Source organism: Gavia stellata, chromosome 8, assembly GCF_030936135.1.
Source record: "Gavia stellata isolate bGavSte3 chromosome 8, bGavSte3.hap2, whole genome shotgun sequence".
Classification (NCBI taxonomy): Eukaryota; Metazoa; Chordata; class Aves; order Gaviiformes; family Gaviidae; genus Gavia; species Gavia stellata.
Window position 1 is genome coordinate 24335580 of NC_082601.1, and position 13072 is coordinate 24348651.

Genomic DNA, 13072 nt, shown 5'->3' on the forward strand with positions numbered 1-13072 from the left:
TTGTTGCTGTTTTTCAAGGAGAGGGATGGATCCGCATATTGTAAAAGAGGGATGCCCAGCCATCAGGCTGAGTTCTGTCTGCACAAGCAATTCACCTGGGTTTGGGCTGGTTCCTGGGAACGTTGTTCTCAGAGGCGTCTCTGGTGTGTGCAAAGAGTGAATCTCATGTTAGACGGGTTTTTTCTGACAGTCTGCTCTTTGCTACTTTATTCATGCAGCTTCTCTTCTTTTAGCCAATTATAAATGCATTGTTCACATGACCGAAATGGAGTAATCTCTGGTCACAGTTTTGGGCATGTGACTAACTTAGTCACGTGTTTGGGAAAGGGATCACTACTTAAAGCTCTCAAAAAAGCCTTGATAAAAGGCTGTGTGGCCTGCATGAGCCAAAAGATGGAGCACACTCCTCTAAAATACTGCTCTGTGTAACGTTCCCTTTTCGCCAGGATTAGCTTATAGAAAATCAAATGATCAATGCATGAACAAGTTACTGAAGGTCAAGCGGGGCTGAGATTGAGCATGTCAGCTACTCAAAAGCAAGTGCTAATGTGCATAATTTTAGCCTGCAGAAAGCACGAGGTATCTTTAGGTGGCTTACCCCTGAGAAAAGAGGGATGTGCATTTACTGTGAGGCTAAGGAATACACTAGGAGAGCTGCTGCAGAGCAGCTGGAGGGTCAGACACTGCTCACACCATAAATTCTTCATGGGAATGGACAGTTATTAATTTTGCTTTGAAATTCTTGAGGAATTTCTTCATATGTGGAGAAAAATGTCCGTAAGTGCATTGCTCCACATGGTTTTTGTAATGGTAGTCTTTTTACAGTTTAAACAGTGGTAGTTGAAACAGTCCCTAGTGGGTTCAAAGCATTGTACTAAAATGTTAAATTACTAATTATGTCAGTAATTATTAAAGAAACAATCTTTGCAGTAACTAAGTATCTTAAATAACTACTTGCACATATTAAAATCCCTACCAAAACATAAAAAATGTTTATAAATTACTGAATATTTTAATGGAAATCAGAAACCTGGGAACAGCAAGAAAGGAAAGACATATGGATTAAATATCCTGTTTTTTATGCAGACCTGTTCAGTAAGAAATACTGAGTAGAAGGAAACAGGGAAAACAATTAGCAAGAATTATTTCTAGAGGGGCATATATTTTAAAGATTTTTGTACGAGACATCACAGATATAAAGGGAAACAGTTTTCAAAGGCGACTCATGCCTTGATATTTTAAGAATCTCTTATAAGAAACGACGTGAGATGCCTGACTTTCTAGAAGATGCTAAGCAGTCATCCACTGAAAATAAGACTTTTTATAAAAAAAAAAAAGCTGCTCAGCTTGGTCTCCCAATTTCAACAATAGCTTCTTGCCAGTTTTAGCCAAAGGTATCAGTCTGCATTTAGAGTGCATTTACTAAATCTGAAATTATCCTTGACTAGGGGGAAGAAACCAACAACACCAACATGGCAGTGTAGGCTTGTGTCTTACTGTCAGCTTTGCCTCCAGGGAAAGCTGGTACCTGTATATCTGGCAGCTGCAAAGCTGGCAGTGTAGCTGGTGGCTGTTTCACAGCAATTGCACAGCCAGAGATGTACAAAGCTTTGTCAATACTGTGTGACTGTGCATTTGTTCCAGCTCTAGTTGCGCAACTCAACGGTTCCTTTGCCTGTAGTGTAGGACCCAAAGAGTGTGTGTCGCTGCTCTTCCCCAAATCAGTCTGTTGGTGCTTTCACCTGCCCTTTGTAAAAGCCCCGTTCTCTGTCATTATCTCCACTCCAGTTACTCCAGGCAGGACTGATAGTAGTGTTCACTGTGCTCACTTAGTGTCAGCCTCCTGCTCTATACTTCCCAGTATACCTTTGAGAAAGAAGGAGCAAGCAAAACACGTGGCAATGTTTTGTAAAAGAATCCCAAATAAGTCATAAAATATTGTAATTAATGCAGTATGGGGATGTTTGCCCTTCATCTCCTCCTGAAAATAGAATAGTTTAGTAGAAGGCACGTTACGCACGTGCCAGTCCGTTGGAAAGTACGTAGCAGCAGCAGCAGTACCCTGGTGTATTGGTGAGGAGCCACGATCTCCTGTCTGGCAGGGGATGAATTTTGTGCTCTGTACTCCCTAGTGCGGCACACTCCCTGACAGGGGAGGTTTTGTGCTCTTCCAGGGTGTGTTCAGAGGGGTCTGCTCAGCATCATGCATGTAGGGGGACTGGGAGAGGCAGCAGTCCTCCCCCTGTAAATGCAGAGGGGCCCTGCTGGATTTCCACACTGGGACTGGATCAGCAAGTGTGAGTGATGTGCTGCTGAATAGGCACCTGCTGCCATGCCGCTTGGCGCGTCCAGGTTGCCACTTCACGGACGCTGGGCTGCGGGCCAAATTGCGTAAGCACCGCGGTGGCTGGGGCAAGTGCTGTCTGTGGCGAAGAAAATCTGCATAGCTCATCCAACTGCCTGTTGCCTGGAATCATGGAGATGGACCAAAAAATGACAGACAAAGCCTCCACTTACAGCCGAATAGTGCAGCATTACAGTATAAGAGAGCTTGTCTTTTTTTTTTTTTATTGTTACGCATTTGACACTTTTTCATGCTGTTTGACATTTAAAATAAAGAAATTGTCTTTCTTTTTACAATGTGGAAATCACTTGGATCTTCCTGGGAGAGACACCTCAGCATTGTTCCTAATTGTTTTTGTGCTCCCAAATTAAAATGCACGTTTTAATTGCGGCATCTGTAATTTTAGCAGAAAATGGTATAATTACAGGCGTGGTAGAGAGAGAACGTGCATCATCCCCTTATTATGTATCTACATTTTGTTTCAACCTTCTGTCTCAACCTTGTCTGGAGTCTGTCAAACAGACTAACAGAGTCAGCGCTCTTTCAAGAAACATTTAACCGTGGCTTTTTCAGTTTTAAGTTATTATCCTACTTCATAGCTTCCTTTTGGGACTAAGAGGAAAATAGAAAACACAGGGAAGTTGTAACTGCTCTCCATGACTAGTGAGCACAGTGGGTGCTGGTTGGAGAGCCCGGGAACAGGAAGGTCGGTCAACGAGCCCAGGACAGAAGAGCAGACACCACTGACATGAGCTCAGCTGCCAGGCGAGACATCCTTGTCCAGCCTCAATCTTCAGTTCTTCCCCGGCTGCTCCTGAGGTAGCTAAGTGAGAGTTTTTTCTGGAAAGTCTGTCCTTCTCTGCAAGAGGGGAACTGCAGCCAGAAACCCATTTTTGATGGGCAGGTAAATAGCTTGTTCACACATTAAAGAGTTTCGGTTACTACCTGTAAAAGGCCATCTGTCTAATTACCAGTTGCTAATGGGTCCAGCCTTCTCTTCTTGGCAGTATTTTCCTTCTTAGCTTGAAGAAAACTTTATTCTTTAGAATTAAGAATCTTGATGGTTATTGATGCAACTAATGTTGTTTAATGCTCTTACTGAGTACCAGAAGGGTTTACTGGTAGATACAGGAAACTAAGCTAAGGCTTGAGTCCTACTAGCTTACGTGACTCTTCCCAAACTGACCTTTTCTTCAATGGGAAGAACAAAAAAAAAAAAAAAAAAAAAAAAAATTTACAGTGCTCTTGTAGGATGCTGTGTTCAGAAAGCAGCATCCCAATTTTTGTTGCTTGCAGTCTTTCAGTTGAAAAATTCCTGCAAATAATTTTACACAGTAGTAGTTGTATATGAATGCAAATGCTGTGTTTTGTTTTGTTTTGGGGTTTTTTGTCTTCAGAAAAGGCCATCTTTCAAGCAGATCATTTCAATCCTGGAATCTATGTCAAATGACAGCAGCCTTCCAGACCAGTGTAACTCATTCCTGCATAACAAGGCGGAGTGGAGGTAAGTTTCCTTCCTCCCAAGATGAAATGATGTGGTTTTCCTTTGAAATGGTGTGAGTCCATATTCTTCAGAAAGACATCAGACTCTGATGACGTATTGGTAGAAAATACCTGTGCTTGAGGTATTTTTAGAATGTAACTTACCTTGTTGTTTTTCAGGAATGCCCAGAATGTTGTGAAACTTGTATTGGCAGCCAATACACTTAGCTGTACCCTATATTTATTATTACACTGGTTTAGTTATCATGATATTTATGGTTTTGTGATTCACATCTTAAAACCAATTACATGTTTTCAGTCAGTAGTGTGAGGGCAAAACAACTCAGGTGTATGTATATTTGATGCAATTTTCATAGAAAGGGTATAGGCATATGTTTATATTTAAAAAAAAAAGGATAAAGGGCATAAAATAATAAATTTTCAAATCATGCCTCCATTTGTCTTCACTTGTATGTGTTCTGGCATTTATTGCGCATTCTCTCCTTTGTATTGACTTCGCGTCCACGCATTCAGCATCTGCCCAGGCCAGCCCTGCTTTTGCAGAGTGCACCAGCGTTGCTTGAGCATAGGATTTTATCTAGTGCTGGTTGTAATTTTTATTCGTAAGTGATTATAAATGGAGATGAGGTTTGAGAAGAATTTATTACATGACCCAGTTTTACAGTAAAAGTTTCAGCCTATTTTCTGTATGTGCCAAAACTTTAAAAAAACCTGTCCCCGAAGCTTATTTGTCAGTTAGAAAGCTTGCTGCTTCACAGTACACCCTTCTGTTTGCAAAAGAAGATTGGAAACAGATCCGCACAGGCAGAAGATTTTTTACCAGTCGTGCCTCAGTCTATATTAAGAAGCGCTGGCCCTGCTCCAGGTAAGCTGGGAGCAGAAATGTTAGAAGATTCTCTGCCTGCATGTCAGCGCAGGAACCAAAGAAACCTGGAGCAGGGGTGGGTGGAGGATGGAGAAGAGCACATGGAAATGAGGCTTGTCTCGAAACCAGCGTCCCAGATTTCCTCCGCGGACTTCCAAGGAAAATCAAGACGGGCAGTTTTTATCGGGCGAGTGGAAAAAGTGACCTGGCGATGGGACGCTCCCCCGGTCACATGGTGGGAGTATAAATAGCCTGTTCCGGCGCCGGGACCGCTGGTGCCCTGACTCAGCAGCGCGCCGGCGGCAGCCCCGCGGCCTCGGGCACCGGCGGCGGCGGCGCGCCACCTCCTGGCGACAGCCCCGACCTGCGCCTCCGCCGCCGGGGCCGGGGCCGGGGCCGGGGCCGGGGCCGCAGGGTGCAGGGTGCTGGCCCGCGGTCTGCCCCGCCGCCTCTCTCCCCTGCGGACGGCGCTGCGAGGTTCCCCTCCTGCAGCGGCCCGTTACGCTGTGTTCAGCGCTCCCTCTTGCCAATACCCGGCTCCCAAGTATTTGTCAATGATTTTATCCGTGGTGTTGCTTTTACAATTTAGCAGTATGCCCTCTCGCCCCCTGAATCCGTATTGTAAGGCTTGGGAAAAATGTTGGGTATTTAAAGTATAAAAGCATATTTCTTGGCCACCACTATTTATGCAGACTCTGGACATCATATTGTGGTTTTGGTAGCTGGCAGAATACAAGGAGGGTTGGAAGAAAAACATCCCCCAGTGACGGGTTTCTTATATACTCCATATGGTAAAAATATTTATTTAAAAGATGAGCAAGTACTCCACTTCCTTTAGGAAAAACAAATAACTACTTAAATCTTGCCAATATAGCAGAATAAAAGCTGTGCTGGTTGACGTTTGGTAACATTAAACTTCTGTTCTTTTACTAAACTGATTCATTTCTGGGACTGTGACTCAGGTAGCCCAAGTATTTCTTGCAAATTTTATTTTGATGCACCTAAGTTGCTCAGATGAGGAATGGCTAACGAGGTGTTAATGAAAAGCCGTGTAGAAACAAAAAGTTCTTTGGCACTATCAAGTCACAGAAAAAGTACTTACCATGGACATTTGTGTTAAAGGTAAAGTTGGTAATTTTTTTTGGAAGAATAAATAACTTGGAGACAAGGAAATAAGAGACAAAATACAAATTCATGATGGGGCATGATTTGCCTGAATGCAAAGGTGATTTCTGAATTAAGCAGAAATGAAAACACAAAGTGCAGAAGGAGCGCAAGTCATGTGGGGACTTGTTCCGAAGCTGGGTCAGAGGGGCACTCTTACCTGAATTCTGGTAACGGGTGCCTTCCTTGATGTGAAAGCCATGTCTGTATGGAGACACTCATGAAGCTGAAGCCAAGTTAATAGAAAGTATGCAAAAAATATGCTATTTAAAGGAGATGAAAGACTTATATGCATAAAGTGATCCCAAGGGTTAAACTAAATCAGACTAAGACCATTTCTGAGAACAGTTGCACGGAAGTTTAATTTGGTTTAACTTCTGCATTGACAAATCTTTGCTTTTATTCATAGGGGTTTTTTTTTTAATATTTTTTATCCCACAGTGATTTGAGAAGAGATAGTTGAACCAGAAATAGGGAAAGAATGAGATGTGTTACCAAGAAATAGCTAATTTTAACGAAGCCTGGCTATCAGAGCCCTGGAGAAGGGTGGGCTTGGGAAAAGCAAAGGTTATGCTTGTTCCTTTGAGGCACCTCCAAATTAGTGATCCAGATACTGCACTTATCAAAGCAAATCAAAGCTCAGACAAGCTGGATTACATTTATAGAGACGTGCAAAAAGTGCATCTGTAACAGCAAGTATCCAGAGTCTCCAATGTCTCTGACTGGCTGGCATGAAAACTGGGAGTGGGCTGAGTCTATACGTGACTGACAGAGGTGATAAGATAAATGACACTTTCACCTATCTTTAATGTGGTCTTACTTGCAACATCTACTGGTCTTGATGTTTATATTAATAATACATTTTAAACTGCCTGTTCTGTCATTTCCTTAAAATAATTCAGTATCTTATTTCCTAATTGTTCTAGCTTTCACATTTTATTATTTAACTGAATAGGGGCACTGTCTTACGACTTAAGTTGCACAGGTCTGCCTTATGTTTAAGTTCCTATTCTGTGATCTTTTTGGCGCTCTTTCTCAAGTCACTTTTATTACAGTAGAAAAAAATTACTATTGAAGTAATGATGTTCCAATTCAGTGAGAGATCACATTTATCTGCATTTAGCCATATATACTAACTGCATTTCTCCTTCCATACTCTCCCCACGAGCAGCTGTTCTAATGATTAAAATAGTCTATTAGTGATACTTGTATTATCAGTAGCAATTCAAGACATATAAACAAATGCCAGTCATTGTTTTTAATCTGTGACTGTTTATCATTATAGTTTCTAATAATACAGTATACATTCTTCAGTGTCACAGAATGAGATTATTCTAGAAAAGCCAGTAAGCTCAGACTGCAGAACTACAGAAGCAAACAAATCCACATGCTCCACCATGTATAATGTTTCAAGCTGCTTCATTTATGAAGTAAGACTCATTAACTGGGCAATGTACAGTAGCTTTCTCTTTAATTACACATTTTTATTATACAGTGGAATTATTTTTCAGAATGCAACTGTTTTCACAGACTGACCTTTTATTGTAAGAGAAGTTTCTGTCTAATGAAGAGAGGTAATTACAGCACAAAATAGACTTTTGACATATAGAAAGCTATTGTTACCAGGACTTTCCTAGTGTGGAATGTTATTTAAAAGAGAACTTAATTTACATATTTTAAAAATTACAGAGTTGTGTATAAGTAGCAGTGATGTTGAGAGGCAAACTAAGAAAAGCAGCTCTTGCAACTATCCTCAAATTGCTCTGTAGTTACCACAGTAGATTGCATAGTATATGTTGCACCTGACAGAAGGGGTTTATGATAGGGAAATGAATGTTTGGAGAGGAGTCACTTTCTGACCTTCTGTCCAGTGCTTTCTAGTTTTGTCCCTTTATTGTCTCTTTATTAGGATGTGTGACCATTTTCCACCCAGCACAGAGATCAGCCTTGACCTTTGCATGCCTAAATACGAGAGAGAATTTTGCTTGAAATCTGAAGCATAATAATTGTGAGGGGCATTTGTTCTGACCACCACATTGAACAGCTCACTCAGCAGGATTTAAGTGTAATAAATGCCCTTGCCCCAGGTGGCTGATTTTTGCAGTAGAGTTAAGCGTGGTGGTAGACGTTGCACTAGAATTTGCTAGTTATTCCAGCTCTGAATCCATTCACTGTACTTCGTAAGTGTTACTCTCTGACACAGATGTCGCATTAAAATAAGAAATCTGTAAGATTTGGAATATTTAAATTATTTCATTTACTTAAATAGGCTACTTGGGTATGCATTTTCCTGCATTGAGAGCTTGAACTCCTTTAGGTGGATACTGGAGAAAAGCTTAATCATTCTGTGCTAGGACAGGAGATTTACAGGAAGAAATAATTATCTTTTTTTTTCTTTTCCCCCAAATAGAAATGACAACTAATTCTGTTAGTCCTTTCATTTTCTTTTTGAAAACATCAGAAGGAGCAGATTTCGTTTGCAGTGTGTTTACAAAGGTAAAAGGTTTTGAAAGTTTGAGCAGAAGATTTTTTCATTGCAGAGTCCCAGTAGCTATCTTCAGAGTTCTCCTTAGGAGCTCTGTCTCCTTAGGAGCTCGTTCTCTCTAGGAGGAAAATGAAGTGCTGTGAATGACTGTTCCCACAATGTGACTAGGAAACACACATGTGCCAGGCAGTGCACAGTCTCCCAAACAGTCACAGAAATGGCTTGTTAAATGCAAATACAAGGTCTGATACAAATTGGAGGTTTTTCTTTGCTTATCCCACAAGGAAAAAATGTGGCTGAATTTAGTGACAGAATTATTTTTCTGTACCTTCTAGTATACACCCAGGCATTTATAGTGCAAAACTTGTTAAACTCTTTTCCAAGAGCAGTTCAGTTCATGCATTTAAAAGATGTTGTCCATCAGAAAGCATGTCACAGGAAACCACTTTGTTAAGGGATGAGGTACATACAATGCAACCCAATAAAGACGGTATCTGAAGCTTCTTAGAGTACTGCTTTCACTTCCTGCCCTTCTTATTTTTCACACCTTTGTATATATGGTGGGAAGCAAAGTAAACCAAATCGTTTTATTAACTGTTCCTAACTTGAGAAGCCTGTATTTGTAACCATTTGCAGGGCTGGGTCGTAACATGGTTTGTATTCTTGCTCTTATATCTTTAGCTAGAGAAACAAGAAGGTAAGTGGGAAAAAAAACCCCAGTGCTGCTTCTGTGTATTTTGAGTATAAGTCCAAATAATATTTATAGCCAAGTTATAAACCCAGTCAAATGGGTTTCTTAGACTGCCAGTGTTGTATTGCTAATGACTGTTCTGTTACTAGTTCTTAATGCAGTTTCTTTATAGATAAGATCATGTTTCATGATGTTGAGAGAAAAGACTGTATTTTAGTTTTTAAAATATTATGAGGCATTTTACTCTTTTTAAATGTTATTTTTCTTCAACTGAAGGTATTATGGTTATTCTCAAGTATAAACATTTGCCAGTTGTTCTTAAAGCTCTGAAAGGCTTTGCATTTGGTAATTAAATAAACTGCTTGAGTTAGTATTGTACTTTTCAGCCTTTCACATTTAATTAACATTCAAGTGGGAATTATGAACAATTTATATCTGTCAGGAAAAGACAAGACGTAACAAATTGTCTCCGTGCAGATGTGAAATTGAGGCAACCTTAGAGAGACTAAAGAAACTGGAGCGTGATCTGAGCTTTAAAGAGCAAGAACTAAAGGAACGGGAGCGACGTTTGAGGATGTGGGAGCAGAAGTTAACTGAACAGTCCAATACTCCTGTAAGTAGACAATAATTCAACCTTTCATCTTACTTCAGAAAGTATTTTGGAGCTTTGCCTATGTAAATGTAAAGACACGCCAAGGAAATAGTGCCCCTGTTTTCTTTAGTTGTTCCTTTGGGCCAATTAAAGTCTATTTTATTACATCACTGGGACTAACTATACTATTTTTTAAAATTTCATCTAATACATTGGATATCAGATATTGCTGATAGTTCATATTGTGCCATGGGCACTTAAGTAGTTTTCCATTGATTTAATTACAGTTCTCAGCTTTAAAAGTTGATTGCATTCAATAAATTCATTTTTCAACTAGAAAGTTGTTGACTTTAATGGATGCAGGATTTGGTTTTAAATGTAAGAATCATTTGTTTCTTGCAGAAGAAGGCTTGAGAAACCTGGTGTAGATTTTTTTTATTCTGTTCTTTGAGAAGTAAATTTCCATTCTGTGAAAAAGGGGGTCAAAATTTGAAGTGTTAATTTAGGGCTCTGTTCATAATTAGAGTTAACATACTTGTACTGGCCAGTTATTAGCTGTTAGGATTGCCACATTTCTGTTAATAAATTGAACAAAAAAACCTTCCTTGGATTATCTTGAATTTCTTAATGAAATATGATGATCTTGATTACTGATTGGCAGAGGGAGGACCACAGGGTTAGTGCATGGCTAGACATATTAGAACAGAATTGTTGTTAAGAAAAATACTGCATTACCTACTTGTTTTAAAGCACTAGCCAAAACAAATACCAAAATGAGATTGCAGTAGCATATGATTTTTCTTATGCACGATTTTATCCTACTTATAAGCTTGATTCCAGCCAGGCACATTTACGTACAACTTGTTTTTAAGGCATAGCTTATTGCTATTGTTTGAATGAAGCTGCATTCATGTTCCAGCTGTGAACAGGCAGTAATGAAATAATGAACAATGAATATTTTCCTATGTGCAGATACTGTACATTCTCAGTAGAGATCTGTATGCCTGCTTTAACGCTTGCAAAGTTCCAGTAACTGAGCTGTGGGCCATCATCTATCCTGAGCACAGCATGAGACATAGCCTTAATGAGCAGATCTTTTCACGAGCAAGGCCCTAGGGTTTTTTATGCTGTACTTGCTTATGACTTCTACTTTTCACTTAGAGCTGGCATTCCTGAAAGAATAAAGCATTGTGCTAAGGCCTGTTGTGCTAAGCATGAACTATCTCTCTGCATAATATTAACCCAACTCTCCTATTGCATTTAAATGCAATTTCTTCTAATAGAGAAATACAGGTTTGTTTTTTCCATAGATCTTTAGTGAACTGTTATACGGAATGGCTTTAAAAAAAGCCCTTTTGTTGGAAAAAATTTACATACTGGCAAAAATTGGCTTGATCAAGCAGGATTGTTTTTTTCATAGCAAAGGAAGTTCTATAAGGCACTGGTTACAAATACAACTATATTGTAAATTCATAGCTGTAAATCATTTGCAAAATATCCCTGGGCATTCTGTTTGTAAGCTGTAATCCTGGGAGTCAAGTGTCTCCCTCCCTCCCTTGGTTCAGGGTATGTCTGCTCAGCAGTATCAGACTGGAGGATTGCAACAGAGAGGTGCACTGCTCAATTCTAAGCTACCTTGGCTGTAAACACAGTAGTAAAGATATGGCAACCAGAGCTAATAACACAGCTTAGGGTGCCCACTAGGCTTATACCTTGTTCTTAACCAACACTAGGCCTTGTGTCTTAGCTGGTACTATCATCGTTGCTCTACGCTGTGCAGTCACTTCTTCATTTGCTCCGCAGCAAAGACCAGAGGCCAGCAGATACTATTAAAGTCGTGTGCAGGAGGAGAATCTCAAACCAAGTGAAAGGAGAACAGGGAAGCTGTCTCTGCCACTTGATTTTCCAGTGTTTTAGGGTTGGTAGAAGCTTCATCCTGCATGGCAGGTAGCTATGAGTGGCAGGCTGCTCCTGCTCCAAAAAATAAAGTATAACTTTACACACATCAGCATGAGAGAAGGATGAGGCCAATCTTTAGAAACACTTCCGTGAAAGTAGTTTCTCCCTGCTCTTTACCCTGTTTCTGCTGTGTCTTGTACAACAGACACCTTTGAGTCTGATCTCTGCAAATTCCCTTTGTGAAGATCTCCAAGAGCCTCTTGCACAAGGGAATTTGGAGCCTTTTGGAGGAGTAAAATACATCCACAGCTTTAGTGAAATGGGAGACTCCTTTTGAAAGAGGATCTGACTTTAAGAAGGGAGCGTATGTAGCTAAGCTGAAGCTCATATTTAGAGGAAGACAGTGAGCAAGACATGAAATCCAGATATTCAGCAGTGGTGCCATGCACCTGCAGGTGGTCATTTTAGGAGAACAGTGGCTTGTACAGAGATTGGGGATCCCAGCCATCTATAGAAGTCTCTTCATGATAGTTACCATATGCAGTGTGACACTAAAGGCTGGTCCTGTCACAAAGAACTCCTACATTCTCCAAATAACGAGACGGCAAAATAAAGAGGAAGTAAGGTGATTATAACTTGCAAAATGAGCCACCGTTACGGCCCATTCACAGCTTACTCACTGCCAGGCATTGCACAAACTGACCCAGAAACGTGTTTTAGAGAAAAGCTGTTTTGCAGCTTTGTTGATTTTTATAGGGAATTCTTCCCATATGTCAAGGGATGCTTTTCCATGCATCTAACATGACTAAAACTCCAATAGCTGACAGAAGAACTACCTGGCGCTGAACCGTGTGTACTGGGCATCTCGTTCCTGTGGCTAGATCTTGTTTTTAAAATATTCCTTCTCTTTATCAGTAGGATCTTTTCGTGTCCTTGATCTGAGTAGCACTGGTGATGGTGTAATTGTTTTTTCCTGTACAGCGAGGTGTACAGAAGCTTAGCTGTAGGTTCTTTTGTCACTTAAGCCATAGGACACATGAAGGGTATTTAGGGCACCCCATCTCCCCAACTTCTTAATTTTATTTTCGTTTCTTAAACTATGATCACTAACTTTTGTTAACCACAATGCAAATAGAAAGCTTGTGTAAGTAGGGAAAACTCAAGAGGAACAAAAGACAGCTATTGTCCTTTTTAATGATAAACAATTTGTCAGTGTTAAGTGGTTTTGCAGGAAATGGGCACTCTCTGAGCAGCCTGGCCATGAAGCCTCCTGTGTTACAGACCAGGGCATCACCATAATCACCACTGTAACCCATTGTGACCAACTGCTGTTGACTCTTCAGTCAGTTATCTGATTAGGTTAAAAAAGACGTGGAAAACCATTAATTTTGGGCAGGTGGTTTTGCAAACAGCTTTGAAAAGAAAGGCTAGTTCAGATGTTCACACACAGATCCTTTGCTGTTGCTTTAGAAGGTAGTTTAATTTGGGATGAAACTCCTGAGTTTTTATTCCCTGTGGAGAACAGGCAA

At 40.4% G+C, this 13072-nt stretch overlaps 1 protein-coding gene across 2 annotated transcripts in view; it reads left to right on the top strand.

The window, feature by feature from the left end:
* MAP3K20 (mitogen-activated protein kinase kinase kinase 20) overlaps nucleotides 1-13072 on the top strand; it is a 92728-nt gene that overhangs the window by 49095 nt on the left and 30561 nt on the right. For both annotated transcript variants that reach the window (XM_059820211.1, XM_059820212.1), the window contains 2 exons: nucleotides 3742-3848; nucleotides 9530-9665. In XM_059820211.1, coding sequence (XP_059676194.1) covers nucleotides 3742-3848; nucleotides 9530-9665 — 243 coding nt within the window. The remainder of the gene's footprint in view (nucleotides 1-3741; nucleotides 3849-9529; nucleotides 9666-13072) is intronic.